We start from the raw sequence: 21,097 nt of genomic DNA on the forward strand, positions 1-21,097 counted from the left end.
GACAGAGATGTGTAGGGAAGAAGCTTCATGGAGCAGGGAGATTCAAAGACATTTAGGAACAGGTAGAACAGAACTTCTCCCTCCTCTCCTCTCAGGAAGCAGGTGCCTGTGGACCCCAAGAGCTCCTTCTTGAGACCTTAGGTACCATGCTCCTCCTCTCTGGTCTGTGTCCACAGACCCTCTTCCTCACTTGGCAGTGTCAACCCTTTTCCCTGGGGACTGCTGCCCGGTCTCCTGGAGCCTGGGGCTCAGCTCAGCTCAGCTCTGTGGAAGCCTAGCTCCACCTGCGGGCGAGCACAGAGCAGGGTCCCCTGGGTGGATGGGGTGGGCAGGGGCTCAAGAACTCCACTTCTCGAGTCCTTTCCTTTGCCTGATCCCAGCCCTACTGACTCCTTTGTTTTTCTGTCTTTTGTTGTGTTCTTTGCTTCTGTCTCCCCTTGTGTCATGGCTGCAGCTCACGACCAATATCATCCCAGGGAGTAACAAGGTGATCAAACCTAACTCAGGCCCCCGCAGAGCCAGACCGTCGGCTGCCTTGACCGCTGTCTCCTTCCTGATGCTGAAGCTGGCCTTGTAGGCTCTGGGACCCATGTCGGGGGATTTCCGGAAACTACGCAGATGAGAACACCCGCCTGGCAACATGGAAACACACACACACACACACACACACACACACACACACACATCTTGCAAAAAAAAATTTTTCCCCACCGTGTCTCTGAACCTGTCTCCTCCCAGATTTCTTCTCTGGAGAAGTTTTTCTAAACCAAACAGACAAGTAGGCGGGCAGCCTGAGAGCTGGCCCAGAGGTCCCTCGGCAAGGGAAACCCAGTGCTGAGGAGGGTGCAAGGGTCTAGAAATGCCCTTCGTTTTCTCCCGGTGTTTTCTTCTCTGGACCTCGCTGACATAAAAGACCAAGATGGCATCCCTGTGGCCTGAGGGACTGGAACTGTGCTGATGTGAACTGGGGCCAGGGATCCCCACTGGTGGCTTGGCAGAGGGCATCGGGCAGCAAAGCAGCCAGGCTGGCTGCTGGGGGTCCAGCTGGGCACCTCAGCACCTCCACTCGGTTTCGAGCATGGAGTTTGTTTTGTGCTCTGTGTCTGCATCTGAACTGAGAACCCCCAGTGATGCCTGTGGAGGGTGTGGTACCAGGCCCTCCGACTGTGGCATGGAGGGAGTACTGGGGCCAGCTCCAGGGAGCTTGGGAGCTCAGCCCTCTGGGGACATCCCCTTGGGCAGAGGGAGCAAAGCTTGGGCACCAGCTCAAGGCTGCTGCTTCCTGCTTGGTGGCAGGAATTTTGAAATCAAAGAGAAATGATCCATCATTGGCTCTTTTGGTTTCTTGTGGGTTCATTTGGTGGGTCTCCCACCAGGGAGAGGGGCAGAGAAGAACATGGCGGGACACCTGCTGGCACTGTGCTTCACTGGCCGCAGCTCTCTCCTCCTCTCGGCCCCCTGTTCCTCTTTTCCACATTCTCTCCTCATTTCCCAGACAAGCGCCAACTGTATGTACATAACACAACTCCTTTCTCAACATATATGTATATATAGATCCATATACATATATTGTGTGGTTTCCCCTTTTTTCCTTTTTTTAAGAAACAAAACTATCGAAATAATACCCCAACAGATGAGCGAAAATGTATTATTGTAAAGTTTATTTTTTTTAACAATGTTGTCTATAATGGGAAAAAAAGGAGATTGACTCCCTGTGTCTCTGCCTCTGTCAGGCTGACTGGGCTGTGGAAGGGGGTTCCTGATCCGTATTCATACTTAGCCAAGGCTCCAATAAACATACTAGGAAGCAATTTGCCTTCTGCCTCCCTCCGGTGTGCCTTCTTCTGCTATTTTTTTCCTTGGCACAGTGCTGCCTCTTGGCTGCTTACCTGGGGTCCTGGTGGGCCTTGGAGAATGTGTGTGTATGTGGGGGGGGGACATGCACACATGTGCACATGTGTCTCCATCTGTTATGTGTCTTTGATGTGGGTGATGGAGCTCCTTTAGGAGGTGGTTTTACACTTGGTGGGTCTCTGCGTCCCGGCTATGCTCAGCCTTCTGGGCCCTTCTTCACCCATCCTCCTCTACCTTCCCTTACCTATCAGTGCCAGTGCCTGTTGGTCCCCACCTTGAAGAGAAAGAAAGTACCTGTGGGGACCTGGAGGGGCAGGAGACCAGTTGATCTTGACACCTCGGGTATATTTTTGTTTTAAGGTTGTCTGTGTGGTCCTATTAAGTGGCCCATTGGTCTTATGTGGCATGAGGTGATATCTTCTCACTGGGACTCCTGGTTTATTTAAGGTATGTGATTATGAAGGCAGGGATCTGGTCTTCTGGGTCCTACTAGAGAAGGAAGATGACCATGATCCATCCCTTCTTCTCTTTTTCTCCATTTACCACCCGGGCTCCACCTGGACCCTGGGCCTGCTGTATTCCCTGGGGAGATTCTCCCTGGAGAAGGCTAGGAGGATGGCTGCTGGCCAAGTGTGTGTACGTGCACCCACGTGCAGGCTTGTGAGTGTTCATATGCATGTATGAGTGTGTGCACATGGCAAGATGAAGGAGGAAGACTGTCATGTGAGGGGGTGCTCCCACTGTCAGGGCTGCACATGATCCCATCCTGTCGCCATTGGGAGATGAGATGCTGTTTTCTGCTCTCTCCAAATGGCTCTTGTTTCCAGTTGCTGAAATGTCGGCAACATTGGCCTATGGTGGTGAGTAGTGTGGTGTACAAGTTCCAGCCTGTGCATGGAGGGCCAGTGGGCCAGTGAACTGTCTTCCCTAGCCACCACTGGTGTTACTGTGTGTGGAGGTGGCTGTGGAGTTTACTTGGGAATTCATGTTCTTTGTGAACAGCAAAGACTGGCTAACTTAAAAGGCTTTGGGGGGAAAAGGCTCAGAATCAGTGGAAGGTGGGGGGACCAGGGGAGGGTACAGTGGGAACCAAAGGACATCTGAAGGGGCAGAAGGCATGATCTACAGGGTCAGCATGCTGCTGTCTCTGTGATGAATGACCACCAACTTGTCCAACCGGTTTACTGGGGCCTTGTGCCTACCTCCTGCCATACTTTTGTGAGAGAGGAGAATATCTCACATCTGGTATTCCTAATGTGATATAAACCCTTGGCTTGCATAACGAGGGAGAGAAGATTTCCTGAAAGGAACTGGAGGTGCCAGAATAGATGCAGGGCAGCTTTACTCTGCCTTAAAACCTCTCCCTGTCTAGGTATCACATAGCTGAAATTTTACCATGAAATATTCATTCCTTTGGTTGAGATGATTCCTGTTCCCTGTGATTCTCTCAAAATGTGTAAATAAAAGTGGGAAGAATAAAATGTTACTATCTTAATGCTAATTAGTTTAATAGTTTGAATGAATCTTAGTAACATTAAGACATTTGGACCTAAACACTGAGATTGGGCATGGGGGACAGATAAATGAAGAGGGGCAGGAATGGAATCAGGAGAAGATTGGTAAGGACTCCAGAGATAGAGCCAAAATTGTTTTAGTGTTTTTTTTTTTTTTTTATGAAATTTATTGACAAATTGGTTTCCATACAACACCCAGTGCTCATCCCAAAGGTGCCCTCCTCAATACCCATCACCCACCCTCCCCTCCCTCCCACCCCCCATCAACCCTCAGTTTGTTCTCAGTTTTTAACAGTCTCTTATGCTTTGGCTCTCTCCCACTCTAACCTCTTTTTTTTTTTTCCTTCCCCTCCCCCATGGGTTCCTGTTAAGTTTCTCAGGATCCACATAAGAGTGAAACCATATGGTATCTGTCTTTCTCTGTATGGCTTATTTCACTTAGCATTACACTCTCCAGTTCCATCCACGTTGCTACAAAGGGCCATATTTCATTTTTTCTCATTGCCACATAGTACTCCATTGTGTATATATACCACAATTTCTTTATCCATTCATCAGTTGATGGACATTTAGGCTCTTTCCATAATTTGGCTATTGTTGAGAGTGCTGCTATGAACATTGGGGTACAAGTGCCCCTATGCATCAGTACTCCTGTATCCCTTGGATAAATTCCTAGCAGTGCTATTGCTGGGTCATAGGGTAGGTCTATTTTTAATTTTCTGAGGAACCTCCACACTGCTTTCCAGAGCGGCTGCACCAATTTGCATTCCCACCAACAGTGCAAGAGGGTTCCCGTTTCTCCACATCCTCTCCAGCATCTATAGTCTCCTGATTTGTTCATTTTGGCCACTCTGACTGGCGTGAGGTGATACCTGAGTGTGGTTTTGATTTGTATTTCCCTGATAAGGAGCGACGCTGAACATCTTTTCATGTGATGTTTTAGTGTTCTTTTGGGGAGAGTCAGCTGCATCAAGTATAGTCTCACTGTGCCTTTACCCCAGTTAGCAGTCTATACAATGTGCTTTCTTTGCCATTAGTCCCTTGGGGATTCCTGACCTGAGGTATGCATCTGTCTGCAACTAGGCTCTAGTACCTTGATGAGACTGAGATCACATAGGAATGCTTTTCCTCTCCCTGGAGAGGCTTCCAGCCTGCGATGATTTTGCTCAGCCAAGAACCCAGACATCAGCTTCCCACCTGGCTCATGCCCTGCCACCCTCCTGTAACGTAGATAGGACCACTCAGAATGCACTGAAGGCCCAGTGGAGACCTATGATGGTGGCAGATCCAAGAAGGCTGATTCAGGAGCACAGAGGGCTCAGTATCAAGTGAGCCACGCCCTGGTCCTGAGCTGACCTTGGTGGAGAGCTGCACAGCTGGACCTCTGCCTTGTTCTGAGACCAGATGCAGGGTCATTACCTCAGTTTCCTGCATCTCACACCCTGCCTTCATAACCTACTTGACAGCATAGGTTTCCCAAGACTGAGCCCAACCTTGCTGTCTAGAGTCCTTCTAAGACACAAGGCCTGACTCGATCCTTAGGCCCTAGCTGGGCCCTGCTGTGTCCACCAGACCTTCTAGATGCCGAGCAGCTTTGGGGCTGACAGGGTGCCCAACTGTCATCTGCTTTCTGGATCCTGCCCATGGCTCACCTGCTTACTGAGATGTCCACCCAGGAACTCTGGTTTAGCCTCCCCTGTGCTGGTTAACTGCTGGTCCCTGGGCTCCCAGGGTCTGATGGTCCACCTGCAAGGACTTAATTTCATGCCAAAGGGCCTCATGGGGGTGGTGTGCATGTGCTTGTCTCTAGTTCCCAGATCTGTCTCAGGGACTGCCTGATGCCCATACAAAGACTTGCCTTTCTTTACATGAGAGCAAAGCTTCAGTGTTGCCTTCTGCTGGAGAAATTTTTTGCCAGTCTTTTCTAATCTGTGAAATGAGCTTAAGCTGAGTGTTCCCTGTCTTGTAGGCTGGGATACCAGGGGATAAAACTGGCCATACACTCTGTGTTAATACAAGTAAATGTATTCATAACCTGTTGCCTATTCCTTTAAAGTCTCAGTGGGGAGTAGATATTTATCTTTTAGAAAGAGATTTAGCATGCCTGGGTGGCTCAGTTGGTTAAGCATCCAACTCTTGGTTTTGGCTCAGGTCATGATCTCATGGCTTCATGGGTTCGAGCCCCACATTGGACTCTGTGCTGGCAGCGCAGAACCTGCTTGTGATTCTCTCTCTCCCTCTCTAGCTGCCCTTCCCCCACTTGTGCTGTCTCTGTCTCTCTCAAAATAAAAATTTTAAAGAAAGATTTAATTTTTTAAGGAAAAGGCAGTCATTTGGAGCCAAAACTGGTAAAAAGTTGGTATTTAAAAAAATGTTTATTTTTGAGAGAGAAGGGGTGCAAGCATGCACACGAGTTAGGGAGGGGCAGAGAGAGAGGGGGACAGAGGGTTCGAAGCAGGCTCTGTGCTAACAGCAGACTCCAGTGCAGGGTTTGAACTCATGAACTGTGAGATCACAACCTGACCTGAAGTGGTAAAGTTGGATGCTCAGATGACTGAGCCACCCAGACACCCAAAAAGTTGGTACCATTCTTAGTGGTGGGTTTAAATGGTGGAAACACTGGTTTCTGTCTTCTTGTTCAACCTTGGTTACCTCATCTACAAAGTTCTGTTAGAGGATAGTTAAGGTCTTTCTCAACTCTGAATAAGCTCTAGAGGGGGAGAGAGATACAGAGACAGAGGTTTACACCAGAAGTGCTTTTCCTGCTCAGTGCCTCCAGTGTTCTGAGTAAGGGAGAGTCATCCCCGTCTGCCACATGACCATTTCAAATTCTAAGTTCAGATGTGTTTTCTAAAAGCCCAGACATACCACTTCATTGTTACATTCCTATCTCAAGACAAGTGAGCAAATGGAAAGGGCTTTGAAATCCTCACAAAGATGTGGTTTATAAAATCAGGGCTGTGCAGAGAAGCATTAGTTAATCAGAACATTATTTGCCACATTCCACTTTTGGAGTGAAGTGCTTTTTTGTGCTCTACCTTCCAGAGCAGAAAAAGGGAAGTGAACAATATAGAAGGATTTTAATAGCATTACTCAAAACTGAAACCAAATGTGGATATTTTAAAATATGTATATATAAGATTTAACCAACGCTTACATAGCCCTCACATGCACCAGACACTGTTCCAAAATTGCGTGAGTATCAACTCATTTCATTCCCATGGGGATACAATTAGTTTAGCTCTGCCTCCCCATACTACATACTGAGAAGACTGAAGCATAGACAAGTTGCGATCCTGCCCAAGATCATACAGAGGGTAGGTGGTGTGGCGGCACTCTGACACAAGCCCAGGTGGGCTGCCTTGTGGGTCTGGGCTCAAACTGCCCAGCTGCTGCCTGAGCCACACTGCCACACTTGTCCCTGGCTCTGTGCTGGCCCTCAGCTGGCCTGACCAAGGCAGCCACTTCCCTGGGGGCTCCAGTTAGTCTGGGCTTCGTTGCTGTGCTTTCCCTTCCCTCTCGGCCTATAGGGCAAATGGTGAGGGAGTTCTGTAAACCGGTTCATTAATCCAATACATTGCAGACTCCAGAAGGGAGAGAGGCATGAGGAAGATGCAGCTCTAGACGTGGCCCATCCCAGGTCCTTCTGATGGGGAGAGTCCCACCTCGGTGTTTGCTAGGACGAGTGTGGACCTTGTGCGGAAACAGTTTGGTGGGAAGATGGCCTTTTGAGGAAGAAGACTGACCATCTGGGGACCTGCCCTTGACTCTGAACTGCTCTTGCTTTGGGGACACCATGGTGATGATGATGGAAGAGGACACATTTGGGGCTAGGCAGACCTGAGTTTGAATTACAGATCTGCCATTGACCAGCCAGGTGATCATGTCTAGTATGAGCTTCAGGTTTCTCATCTGTAAAATGGGGATGGCTGTCCCTGCCTCATAGGAACTCTTGTCAGGATTAAATGGGATTATACCCTGCCAAGGGATTGGCGCACAGTGGGCAGGCCATCAGCCATGCCACTCCCGCTTCCAGTGGGCCAGCCAGCCTGGACCTCCGCAGATTCTCTGCACCTGCCTGGCTCACCAGGTCTCATCCTCATGGCAGCCAGATGCCTTGTGGTAAACACAAGAACACAATGGTCATTAGGCCCCTGGACTGTGCTCTTTGAAGGATTGCTATGTGGTGTTGAGAGGGCAGGAGAGGTGGGGAGAGAAAAAAGGGAAACTTCCTTATTATTTGTAAAGCACAGTTGACTTGATCTATGAGTCACTGGGGACAGTGGCTACAGAACAGCCAAATGTCATGCTCTCTCTGGAGTCCTTTTGATTGGCCACTTCCTCTCCATGCATGAAGGCAGGAGACGTGCTGTGGCAGTGACATCTCAGCTCAAGGGCACCAGGGCAAATGCATATCAGATCAGCAGCCCCAAATGAAGACCAGGAAGCACTCATCAGCCGTGAGGCCTGGGAACAATGTCAGCACCCGCGGGTGACAGGCTGGCATGGGGTCCTGGAGGGTCCAAGGCAAGCTTGGGAACTCCCTGTGAGGAGGGAGCCCCAGGCCCCAAACCCCTGTTTTGTGATGAATTCTGAGTTACTTCCATGCTTTCTGAGCAGAACTTTCTCTCCTCTGTGATTTCCCTATAGAAAAAAAGGCTGGCAATGAGGTGTGAGTCTGATGACACGTTCAAGCTCATATGCTGTCCTCAAGAATTGTAGGGTATACTGGGGCGCCTGGGTGGCGCAGTCGGTTAAACGTCCGACTTCAGCCAGGTCACGATCTCGCGGTGCGTGAGTTCGAGCCCCGCGTCAGGCTCTGGGCTGATGGCTCAGAGCCTGGAGCCTGTTTCTGATTCTGTGTCTCCCTCTCTCTCTGCCCCTCCCCCGTTCATGCTCTGTCTCTCTCTGTCCCAAAAATAAATAAACGTTGAAAAAAAAAATTAAAAAAAAAAAAAAAGAATTGTAGGGTATACTTGAAGGGGTGTCGTGGGACCTGGGCTCAAAGTCTGGCTGGCCATCTATCAGCTAAGTCACTGAATTTCTCTGAGCCTCAGAAAGATTGCTGTCCGAGATCAGCAAACTTTTTTCTGTAAAGGGCCAGATAATAAGTAGCATAGGCTTTGTGGGTCGTGGCATCTTGGCTGCCAACTATCAACTTGGTCTTTGTAGCTTGAGAACAGTCATAGCATTGTGTAAATCATGGGCTTGTCTGTATTCCAATAAATATGTATTTACAAAGCAGATATGGGCTGAACTTGGACTAGGGGTTATAGTTTGCCACCATTTGCTTTAAATAATCTCTGAGACCAAGCTCTCAATCCTGGGCATTCTGACTACTGAGGTTTGGTGGCAGGAATGCTAATGGGTGGAAGGGCCGAAGTTATCCTGGGGTTGTAAGAAGAGAGAGGACAGTCCACCACTGTGACAGGGGAGGTGAAATTGGTGGGAGAGGACACCAGAAGGAAGGGTCCTGTGCTGGGCAGAAGGAGGAGAGAACCACGTAGCCTATGGTCTGTGCTCACGAAGTGTGGGTCTGGAGTGTGGGGGGCTGCAGTTGTGTTCTGCATGGGGGCCTTTGGGGCCAGGAGGGCAAATAGGTTGGAATTCAGCTGTGCTCAAGTCATCCATCCATGGGCCCACCCTGGGCTTGAGGAGGGTCTCGCTTGCTGGTTTGCACGAGGGCTCCTGTATGTGCTGGAGCAGGGCCTGTGGCTAAGAGCAAGGGCAGTTGCCATTCTAGGGGCTGGGAGGGGAGAAGGCAGGGTGTGGCAGTGGAGCCTGCCTTCGTCAAATCACTTAACCTGGTTGACCCCCCGCCCTTTCCTCATCTACAAAGGGAAGGGTCAGAGGCACTGTTCTCCAAGCTTCCTTTCCATAAATAGGATTCTCTGATTTTTATGACTGCCAGCTATTTCTGAACTCACTAGCCCGGCACAGAATGACTTGGAAGGAGACGGAATTCATCTCTCTTTCAATAAACGCCGCCACCCGCTTGGTTGCTCCAATTTTTCACCAAGTGTCTTGTGCAGAGCTTCGGACTGCTGCCATGGGGCTCATTCTGGGTATGGCTGATGGTGGTGCTCTCTCAGGCTCTGCCTCATTTCTTTCCCTTGCAAGGTGGCATTTCCCAGAAAGTCAACACCTGCTGGGGCCACATGGAGGTATACCCACCATGTCCTGTCTGAGTCCCCATCTTGACCGGGATGCTGCTCAGGGGTCAGAAGTCATGGAGCTGTTTACACTTGGACCACCCAGGCGGGAGGTGACTAATCCTCATCAAATATGTCTGCAGGAGGAGTTGCCCAGCCACCTTGGCCAGCATGATTTGGGTGCTGAAGCTCATGCAGCCAGAAGAGAGGCATCTGAGAAAACCTCTGCCGTGATTTTTTCCCGGGCCTGCACAGTGGACTCCCCTTCTTTCTTCCCTGCCCCCCACATGCAGGCGCTTGACAATTTAAAATAAAGGCTGCAGCTCTCTACTTCATTTAAACAGCAGAGTCTAGCTTAGTCGGCCAAACAAATCCTTGTGGGATGACACCTTTGGCCCAGCGCATCCTTCACTTTTATCCTCCATGGAAGATGAAAGGCCTTTTTTCAGGGGTCTCTACAACCTGAATCACTCTTATTCTCATTGTGTGAGAAAGCTGGGTGAGTGTGAGGCCCCAGGACATGAAGGACTCTAAAATGCCTGCCTCCTGGAGTTTGTAGCTGGAGCTGCTGAAATAACCTTCTCTTCCAAATGAGGAAGCAACTTTATTGATGACTGGAAATGGTCCAGAGGGGCTATTGTCTGGGTGATGGGGAAGACCCCTCGGCAGCCCTCAACCCTGCCCAAGTCCATGCATCTCAATGTCTGGGTATCTGGGGCCTGGACAGCCATGGAGAGGACAGGTCTAGAAAGATCCCTGGGTAATCAGAGGAATGTTTGTGGGAGCAGCCACAAGTGTAGGTCCCTGTCATGGATGGGATGGGGCTGAGCTCACGCTGTGGCCCTCGTTCCTCTTTGGGCATTAGCTGGCAGGGCTTTCTCCATTCACCCTGGCACCTGCTCCTGAGTCTGACAGACAAAGGACCCCATGCATCTGGGTGACAATTCAGCCTGCTCGGTCCTCAGGTGGGCATCTGCATGTGGACTCAGGGAGTCACAGCTCTGGTGTGAAATCTGATTGTGTCAGGACAGTGGGAGGGCTGGGGATGGGTACTATCTCCTTCTGAAAAACTGTGATGGATGGAGTGATTGATTTCCATGGAAGGTGGTGGTCCTGAAAATCCCTCTGACTTCCACCCTGGGGGCTGCTGTCCCAGAATCCCTTCCCTTTTCACTCCACCTGCTGCTGTCCCTGGCCAGGGCCGTGGCCTTGGACACTTCCTTTTGCTGGAACCACTCCAGAGCCTACAATTTAGGCAGGCAAATGTGGGTTTTGACTATGGGTGTGGCTCAACAGATTAGGTGACTCCCATGTGCTGTGGGGCATCCAGAATTCAGACTATCCAGTCATTCTCTTCCTGGAATGCCATCTTTCCTTCTCCTTTCCATCATCTTATCCCGGGCTGTTTTCTCTGGTGTTACCTTCTGGTATGGGTGTCTGTTCAGCATCTGTAGACCTGGAGAAGTAAGGGCTTTCCTCCTTCTAGTTCTCTGCTTCATGTCAGGTTTGTTCTTCCTTTTAGCAGCTGAGCCCAAATGAGCAGCATTTTGGGGATGTGTCCCCTCAAAGTCCCTGAACTAGCTGTTCTCTGCTTCCATCTTGATCCTCCCATCCATGCTCCCCCCACCATCCAGTCCTGCCCTTGGTGGTGTCCTCACCATGGGTTATGGAGTTGAGGGCAGAAACCTATAGGGTTCCTGTCAGCTTGGCAGGCAGCCTCCCTTCACCTGCATGGTTTGCCCCAGGAGCTCCATCTTCCCCACTAGCAGCCTCTTCAAATTTTCCTGTGCATTTTCTTGTATCCCTCCATCCACTGGGGACAAACTCTTCTCATCTGAATGAATTGGGAGGTCAAGGAGACTCACCTAATGAATAAAAAATCTGAACTTTAGAATCTTGCTGAATGAGTAGTATGATGTCTTTGCAGTAGGCCAAAGCCTTTGTAATGGCCTTTAAGGCCCACGGGATCTGGCTGGCTGCCTTTCCCATCTCCTTACCAATTGCTCTCCCCTGCCTACTCTGCCCCAGCCACATTGACCTCCTTGCTGTTCTTTGAACATGTGAGACTGGCTCCTACTTCAGGGTCTCTGTAGTGGCTGTTCCATCTGTCTAGGGTACTCTTCTAGTCATTCTAGCTACCTTCCCTGCTCCCTGCTTCAGGTCCCCACTCAAATGTCAACCAACTAATGATAACTTTCCTGTCCAGGATACCTCTTTCGGCACCCTCTTCAGGACTTTCCACTCCTAATGTTTACTTCCCCAAAGCACGTGTCACCTTCTGACTGACTATACATACACATATATGTTCATGTGTATTTGGTGTCTCTGTGTGTGTGTGTGTTGGGAGTTTATGACCTGCCTCACTCCACTATGATGTAATCTCCAAGAGTACAGGAGTTCCATCTGTTGTTTTTTCACTGTCATATCCTTAGCACCTAGAAGAGTGCCTGGCAGAGAGAGACCTCTGCAAATGTTTGTTGATTGGCTGAAAGTTGATAAGGAGTTTGAGCAGATCCTGGAGAATGAGCAGGTGGCACATTGAGAGAAAACAGGGTTGGGGAGGAACAGAGAGAATCTTGAATTAGCATATCAAAGCAGAAGCCCAGGGAGTGTTGGCTGGACACATTTTCCTTATTGTTGAAACAAGTCCAGAGTCTGTACTCTCTCCCAGGCCACACAGAGTGTACTTAACAGCAAGGCTGATACTAGAACTCAGGATTCCGTTTGTTAGTCTGATCCTCCTTCCACCTTGGACAATGGCTTCTTCTCTTAGGTGGTTGTATACATACTCTGTGATCTCATTTAAAATAATTAATTAGCTTAGCAAACTCTTCTGGTGGATAGGACAAAAGGAATGTTCAGTGGAGGTGGTAAGGCACAGGTTTACACCTGGTCAGATTTGATGAGGGTGTCTAAAGAAACCCCTTGGCTGAGGATGGTGGCTTGAACATCTGTTTAAACAACTTCGGTGGAGTTCCTTTGCAGGAAGCTTATTTTATAATCAAGCTCACAGGCATCAGGATTTCTCCATCCCATCCCTCCAAGGCACTGTATGTCCTCATTTACCCAGCCTCACTCTCCTAGTTAAAAAATTGGGAGGTTGGTAAGGACAATCTACCCAGTGTACGAGAGTGAGCTTGGAAGGGTTCCTCCACCTCCTGGATGGAGAGGTGGAGGAAGGGGGCAGGGGGTTTATTCACTCTGTGAAGCTGCTGATAATAAAAGGGGAAAATTAAGTCTTGCTTGTTCAGGTATGTGATTGAGAAAGGCCGTCAGCAGAGGGACGAGGAGCTTGTTAGAAATCACCAGGCCATTACAACCGAGATCAACAGCTGCCTCTTGAAATGGGGAGGAAATAGATACAATCTCAGGAAGGCGATAAAATTGAAAGGTTCCAGTGCGCCCTGGTGAACAAACATAACCTCATACAAAGTCTATTTGGGTGAGCAGCCTCCTTATCATAATTATCCCCCCAGCTACTGGTGTTGGAGAGTGAGGGGCATTGATCTGGGGGACTGGAGTCAGGGGTCACAGGCAAAGTTCCTTTGCCTCCTGTCAGGGGTCACAAAGCTGCTGACTTTTAAAGGCAAAGGAGAAGCCAGGGACCATGAACAGCAAACCCTGGATCTTAAGTTTTTGAAATGTACTGACAATCTTCTACTTAAGAAAATGCTTCATGTGCATGACACAGGGCTCTCCATGGAGGGCGAGTGGAGGAGGGGCTGCAGTGCGGCACTGCCTGCTGGAGCTCCACACCTGAGCAGCTAGCTGCGCAACTCAGGGGCCACGTTTCCTCTTCTGTGCTCCTGTTCTGCGGTGAGGGGTGATGGGTATGTGCATTCCAGTGAGCACATATATATGCACACACGTACACATTTCTTCTTGGTGGAATAATGAGGGTGGGTGGAATTGTTCACTCTGACAATTCTCTGAGCCAAATCTGAGTTCCTTTGTGGGAAGCTGACTGACAAATCAAAAGGCCAGTGGGCTGAGAAATGGCGGGACTATGGGGACTGGTCTCTTTGGCCTCGCCTGTGGCCACCCAGCTGCTTGTGTTCTCAGGTGACTAGGGGACCACGGTTGGGCCTGACAGTGGGCTGGGGGGAAGCCCCCACTGCAGGAGGGTCCTGCTGTCTGTCCATCTGCCTTCCTGTCTCAAATCTGACTGAGAGCCTGCCAGTCCAGGGCATTTCCTTAATGGCCCCTGTGATGGCACTCTTCCTGTGATAATTTACAACTGGTGAAGAATTTTGCTAAGTCCTTTATTTGGCTTTTTTTTAATTTAAATACTTTATTTATTTTTGAGAGAGAAAGACAGAGCACGAGCAGGGGCAGGGCAGAGAGAGAGAGAGACATAGAATCTGAAGCAGGCTCCAGGCTCCAAGCTGTCAGCACAGAGCTCGACTTGGGGCTCGAACCCATGAACTTGGAGGTCATGACCTGAGCTGAAGTTGGACACTTAACCAACTGAGCCATCCAGGTGCCCCTTCCTTCACTTGGCTTTTAAAAATGTCATTAACTGTTTGCATGTGAACTCAGAGAGAAATCCAAAGAAGAGTGGACGGGGAGAAAAGCAGCCACAGAGAAGGCTGTGGAGGGATTTCCCTTTCACTTTAGTTGGCTTCCCTATGCATGGGGGAGATTGCCTCATAACAAAAGGTTGGTAGGATTTCGACACTGCATCCCTTTGGATGGGATCTAGGATGTATTTGCCCTTTGGGGAATTCTGCTTATAGCCCTCAGGGCTGTAGTGAAGTGGCCAGTGCCCTTGAGATGGAGGACAGGCAAAGGTCAGGGGGGTTCTAACAAGCTCCTCATCACTGAGAAGTAGTCATTTGTGGGGGCCTTTGACTGGCTGCTCCACCAGGATGGGCAAGACCATTGGCTTGCCCTAGAGGAAAAGTTGTGAGGGAGGCAGTACCTGCTGGGGAGTCAGGAAAGCAAGGCTGTGGTCCTTGTTCTGGTCTAGGTGGCTTCCTTCTGTCTGCCTCATTTTTCTCTTCTGTCAGTGAGTGGTTTGGAGCAGATGGTTCAGGCAATCTAGAGCGAGTGAATGGGTGAGACTGTAGGTGGCCAGCTGGAGAAGATGGGCTGTCTCTGTGTGGACCAGTTGAATTTCCAGCTCCTTCAGCACTAAGCTCCTGCTAAATGACTGTGGGAAGCCCTTTAACCTCTGTAGTCTCAATCTGTCACCTCAAAAGGGGGTTAAGCAAACGTATTTTGAAGATTTGGGAGTACTGAATGAGCTAATGTGAATGTAGTGCAGGGCCCGGCACACAGTAGGCTCTTTAACAAAATAGGTCCCACCAGGGTGCTTGGGTGGCTCAGTCGGGTGGCTATCCAACTTTGGCTCAGGTCACGATCTCATGGTTTGTGAGTTTGAGTCTCGTGTAAGGCTCTGTGCTGACAGCTTGGAGCCTGGACCCTGCTTCAGATTCTGTGTCTCCCTCTCTCTCTGACCCTCCCCACTCACACTCTGTCTCTCTCTGTCTCAAAATAAATGAACATTAAAACAATTTTAAACAAAATAGGTTCCCTTCTCATTTTCTTTATTCCCTCATTGCCCACACCTCCATTTTTCTGGCTCACTTGCTGCACCAAGTTTGAGAATTGGAAAGCCATATAAGGCGACTGTGTTAGTTTGATTCCCTGTACAAATATGCACACTGGGGGACATTTTAGCATTCCACTCTCAGCTCCCTTGGGGGGATTGCTGTAAGTCCCAGCCACCTGATGAGGTTTGCTTTGTCTGCAAACCCATTCTGGAAGACACTGCCCATTATAGGCAATAGCCCTGAAATACATGATCTTAGATTTTAGTACAGGAAAAATGAAGTCTTCCTTGATGTTAGACCACTGTAGAACAGTTCATATTTCCCCTTTTGGACTTTGTTGCCAGAAAACTCAATTAAATTTTGTACTTTGGAGCTATAATACCCGAAATACTTGTACAACCTAACCTCTCTCACACATCCTTCAAGGAAACCTTCTCTGACTCCCCATGTCTGAGAAAGAGGCTTACTTCAGTGCTTCTGGTATTCATGCTTTCCTCAAACAGAACCCTGTCCAGTTGACATTCCCACTCCCTTTCTCTCAACACACACACACGTACACACACGTATACATGTATATGCACACACACGCATGCACAACACACACATGCATGCACATCTGCGTGCACACACAACACACACATACACATTTACGCACACATGCACGCATTCACCCACCCCCAGATTTAGGTTCCTTGAGGACCAGCTCAGTTCACTGAGGACAGAACACCTGCTATCTGGAATGTATGGGTACTCAATAAAAGCTCATTGAATAAAGGTAAATGAACGAACAAGTGGTTATATAAACACTTTAGTTCAGGTATCAGATATAACCATCTTTTCTTTCCTATTCAGTGGGGTTTGACCTTTTACATTTCGATCTTTACAATTACCACACACTTAAAAAATTTTTTCAGCTTGTCGATACTACCCAAAGCAATCTACATATCAATGCAATCCTTATCAAAGTAACACCAGCATTCTTCACAGAGCTAGAACAAATAATCCTAAAATTTGTACAGAACCGAAAAGACCCTGAATAGCCAAAGCAATCTTGAAAAAGAAAACCAAAGCAGGAGACATCACAATCCCAGACTTCAAGCTATACTACAAAGCTGTAATCAATCAAGACAGTATGGTACTGGCACAAGAAAAGACACTCAGATTAATGGAACAGAATAGAGAACCCAGAAATGGATCCACAGACGTATGGCCATCTAATCTTTGACAAAGCAGGAAAGAATATCCAGTGGAATAAAGACAGTCTCTTCAGCAAGTGGTGCTGGGAAAACTGGACAGCGACATGCAGAAGAATGAACCTGGACCACTTTCTTACACCACACTCGAAATTAAACTCAAAAATGGATGAAAAACCTCAATGTAAGACAGGAAGCCATCAAAATCCTCGAGGAGAAAGCAGGCAAAAACCTCTTTGATCTTGCCCGCAGCACTTCTTACTCAACACATCTCTGGAGGCAAGGGAAACAAAAGCAAAAATGAACTACTGGGGACTTCATTAAAATAAAAATCTTCTGCACAGTGAAGGAAACAATCAGCAAAACTAAAAGGCAACTGACAGAATGGGGAGAAGATATTTGCAAATGACATATCAGATAAAGCGTTAGTATCCAAAAATCTACAAAGAATTTATCAAACTCAACACCCAAAAAAAAACAATCCAGTGAAGAAATGGTCAAAAGACAATGAATAGACACTTCTCCAAGGAAGACATCCAGATGGCCAACCAACACATGAAAAAATGCTCAACATCACTCACCATCAGGGAAATACAAATCAAAAGATGCCACCTTACCCCAGTCAGAATGGCTAACATTAACAACTCAGGCAACAACAGATGTTGGCGAGGATGTGGAGAAAGAGTATCTCTTTGCATTGTGGTGGGAATGCAAGTTGGTGCAGCCACTCTGGAAAACAGTATGGAGGTTCCTCAAAAACTAAAAATAGAATTACCCTATGACCCAGGAAATTGCACTATTAGGCATTTATCCACGGGATACAGGTGTGCTGTTTCGAAGGGATACATACACCCCCATGTTTATAGCAGCACTATCAACAATAGCCAAAGTATGGAAAAGAGCCCGGAATGTCCATTGATGGATGAATGGATAAAGAAGATGTGGTATATATATATATATACACACACAATGGAGTATTACTCAGCAATCAAAAAAAAAGGAATCTTGCCATTTGCAACTACGTGGATGGAAGTGGTGCGTATTATGCTAAGTGAAATTAGTAGGAGAAAGACAAAAATCATATGACTGCTCTCGTATGAGGACTTTAAGAGACAAAACAGATGAACAAAAGGAAAGGGAAACAAAATAATATAAAAACAGGGAGGAGGACAAAACAGAAGAGAATCATAAATATGGAGAAAAACTGAGGGTTGCTGGAGGGGTTGTGGGAGGGGGAATGGGCTAAATGGGTAAGGGGCATTAAGGAATCTACTCCTGAAATCATTGTTTCACTATATGCTAACTAATTTGGATATAAATTTTAAAAAATAAAATAAAGTTTTTTAGCTTTATTTATTTGAAAGAGAGAGAAAGCACAAGTGCAAGGGGCAGAGAGAGAGTGGGAGAGAGAGAATTTCAAGCAGGCTCTGCACTGTCAGTGGAGAGCCCGATGCAGGGCTCAAACTCATGAACCGTGAGATCATGACCCGAACCAAAGTCAGATGCCTAACCGACTGAGCCACTCAGGTGTCCCTGCACACTTTTATTATAAACACAACTTTAGAATTACGTGGGGTTGAGGATGTAAATAAATGAAGAGATAAATAACTAAGTTTCTCTTCCACAGCACCTCCTTTGCCAGCTCCAGCGAGTGTCTTGTGCTCGAGAACATAGACTTTGGAGCAGAGCAGACATGCATTTTCCTGGCTGTCACTTAACAGCTGTGTGTACTTGGGCAGATTTCTCTGCTTCTCTGTTTATAGAAATGGAGGTAAAGAAATTTCTCTCATAGGGCAGTGGGAGATGAAATAGAACATGTAAGTGAAGTGTGCAACAGAGTATTTAGCCATAATGAGTGCTCAGCAAACATTTATCATGAGTGAAGAAAGTCTCCAGCTCAGTGATGTGATGCACCTCATGTGTCCTACTGTTCTGAGCTGACTTAAGCTCCTTGAGGCCAGGTGCCTTACCTGATGCTCCTTTTGTGTAAGCTGGGCCACCCGACTGAACACATTGGCTCTGTACATCCATGAATAGACTTCTGAATACCGTGGAGACACTGTCCAGACAAATACCAGGCTGGCTCATGGACTTATAGCACATGGATCTGAAAGGGGCCTTTGTGGTCAGGGGTCTGTGTCTCATTTTATGTGGGAGAAACTGGGGTATAGGCAGGTGCTGTGGTGTCCCCAGGCTACACTGCTGGGTAGACAGCCTGGCCCCAGACCCGGGCTCCTCATGTCAGGCAAGAACACCTTCCAATCTGTTGTGCCCCTGGCCAGGATAGACTGAATGTGGCCCAGGATATTGGCCCTCCCCGCACCTGGCCTCAGGGCACTGTTCTGAAGCTACGGTAATTACCTGTGGTGCAGGTGTGGAGCTTTATGTTTCTAAAGTACTATTTCACAGCCGTGATCTCATTTCGTCCTCGCAGGGATTATGTGAAACAGGCTGGCAGGCGTTTTCATCCGGATTCTCTGTGAGAAGCTTAAGGACCAGAGAGGTCAAGCGATGGGGTGGAGATCCCACAGCCAGCTAGCGGCCAAGCTAGAATAGAAACTGCAGCTAGGGCCCTGGTTCAGTGCTCTTTGTCCTGAGCCTTGGGGGAGTGCCTCCGGGGGCTGTGTCTAACAGTTGGCACAGTCTCTGAAGTTTGCTCTGAAGAAGGTCAGAGCCTGAATCCCAACCAGTCCAGCCTGCAGAAGCTACGAGAGCCTGTTTTTTTGGTGAGGCCGCCTTTGCCCACGACTTACACGGGATGATGGCATCAGGGGAAGACAGAGGGCATAGCTTTGAAGGTCTTGATTTGTCTCTGGGGCCGGGTTCAAAGTCAAAAGCTCTGACAGGCAGAATTGCCAAAGACAGTATTAATGTGGTAGGGGTCGTGGAAAGGGCTGCATGTGGAATAAAGGCTCTGAAGTTTGCCTCTGAAGCTGTATCATGTATACACACACGCCTCCATTCGGAGTGGCCTCCCAGACACACGCACGAGTTGGCATTTAGCAACTTTCCAAATTCGAATTGCAGTATAAAATTAAATCCACATTTAAGGGCTTTTAAAGCATAGCCTATTATTCGTGGCTCTTTATGAAGCCCTCACCGATTTGTAATCTATGCGGTACTCACTCCACATTGCTGACAGCTGGGTGTTAACCCTTACCTAGAAGAATCATCTCTCTCCCCAGACATAGCTGGTCTCAGTAACCTGGGCCTGCAAGACAGTGGAGGCCCCGGGATGCTGCTCACTCAAGGAGGCAGGTGGTCACCTGATAGGGGAGGTGATCTCTGTGCACACTTCCCCCTGCCCTGATCTTCTCCTAGTCCTCTGGAAATCTCTGCGAGCTTGGAGCCTGAGATGCAGACAAATTTATTCATTCACACCATTTATCTAGAGCCTACTATGTACTGACTCTGGGGGGGCCCAAGGAGGAAATGCCTTAAAAAGTCCCCATGGGCCAGCTGGCAGGGCGGGCTTCCCCTTCACATGCATGGGTGACTGGAGCCATGCGCTCTTGCCCCCCGGCCCCCTCCCCACACCTTCCCAGGAAGTGAAGAGGGACTTGGCAGCCCCCCCCAGGAAGACCCTGAGGCCTTGGCTTAGCTCTCTCCGGTGGCAGGCTGTTCTCTGATGGTTTCAATTAAGTCTGTCCTAGGGAGGAAAATCCTTCCCTGATACTTGGGCTAATGCAAGCAACTTTCTCCTTCTCTGTGGTCTCCTTCTGGAGAATGGCTCGGGCCTTAGGGGGTGTTTCTTCCACTTCTGTTGGGGAGCATTTGTGCTAATAATTTGTCATCTCAGTTACATAACTGGGCTTTTGTCAGCGGTTTTCCGATGGGACCTTATGTGAAGTTGGGGTTTGCTGTTCAGTAAGCATTTCTGAGGAATGCTCCAGAAAGCCCAATGTGGTGTAATTGTGCCTCTGTCCTGCTGGGCTCCATGTGCCACTGGAGCGCTAACTCAGGCTTCCCACCTTTGTGTTGTGCTGGGAGGTCTCTGTCATGGAGGCACCTGCTCCTGAGCACACTCAATCCGGAAGCTCTCTGAGTCCATCTGCATTGGCAGGGCCCAGCACACCTAGTGGCCTCAGTGGGAGCAGGGACATTTAATGGAAGGGACAGAGCATGGTAGAAAGAGCTCTCCTACAGGAAATGTGAGCCCAAGCCCAGCCCTGCACCCTCTTGTTAAATGTCAACTTCAAACCCTCATTAACTAAAATCTCATTAATGGCAACGATAGTAACTAACATTAATTGAGTGCCTTTTAGGCATTTTACATGTGTTATCTTATTTAATCCTATTAGTATTCCTATGAGGAGTTATTATTCTCTCCATTTTACAAGCATGAAAACTGAGGCTAACAGAGGCTTAATTCCTTGTCTAAGGTCATTTGGTTGTGGTGAATGGTGGTGGTGGATGATGGGGATTTGAACCTGGGGCCTCCTGCTTATTGCTTGTTAGCTTGTACAAATGGACATCCAAACACATAGTGGGTGTTTTCTGTAAATCCAGCTCTGAAATACAAATGAAGTCCTTGCCCCGGCGATGCTCAGAGTCTAATGTGGGAGGCCTCATTCGAAGCACAGCCTGTGGGCACAGCCTAGGAGAAAGTTGCTCAGCAGAGGACGTGTAGAGCACCCCAGCCCCGGAGGGCTCCACGAGGGTAGGCTAAGCATCAGCAACTGTTGGCATGCAGGAAAGGGTCAGCCTTCATGGCAGCAGTGTGTTGCTCAAGCTGATGTCTGGAAGAGTGGGCAAGAGAGGGCCAGACAGCCAGGGGGGAAAAGGGGCACCCCAGCAGAAGGAGCAGCATGTGCAGATGCACAGAGAGA

The 21,097-nt window shown here is 48.5% G+C and overlaps 1 protein-coding gene across 6 annotated transcripts in view; it reads left to right on the forward strand.

Moving 5' to 3' along the window:
• The window catches only part of GFRA2 (GDNF family receptor alpha 2), a 97,486-nt gene extending 83,714 nt beyond the window's left edge, over positions 1 to 13,772 (forward strand). For 4 of the 6 annotated variants that reach the window (XM_030312470.1, XM_030312475.1, XM_032592848.1 and 1 more), the window contains one exon: positions 455 to 1,816. In XM_030312470.1, coding sequence (XP_030168330.1) covers positions 455 to 577 — 123 coding nt within the window. In that variant the 3' untranslated portion in view covers positions 578 to 1,816. Of the gene's footprint in view, positions 1 to 454; positions 1,817 to 9,663; positions 9,920 to 13,211 lie in introns of those variants that run through there. The other 2 variants (XM_032592850.1, XM_032592849.1) reach the window with 2 other exon arrangements.
• Positions 13,773 to 21,097: the final 7,325 nt, after the last annotated feature.

Source organism: Lynx canadensis, chromosome B1 (genome assembly GCF_007474595.2).
Source record: "Lynx canadensis isolate LIC74 chromosome B1, mLynCan4.pri.v2, whole genome shotgun sequence".
Taxonomy (NCBI): domain Eukaryota; kingdom Metazoa; phylum Chordata; class Mammalia; order Carnivora; family Felidae; genus Lynx; species Lynx canadensis.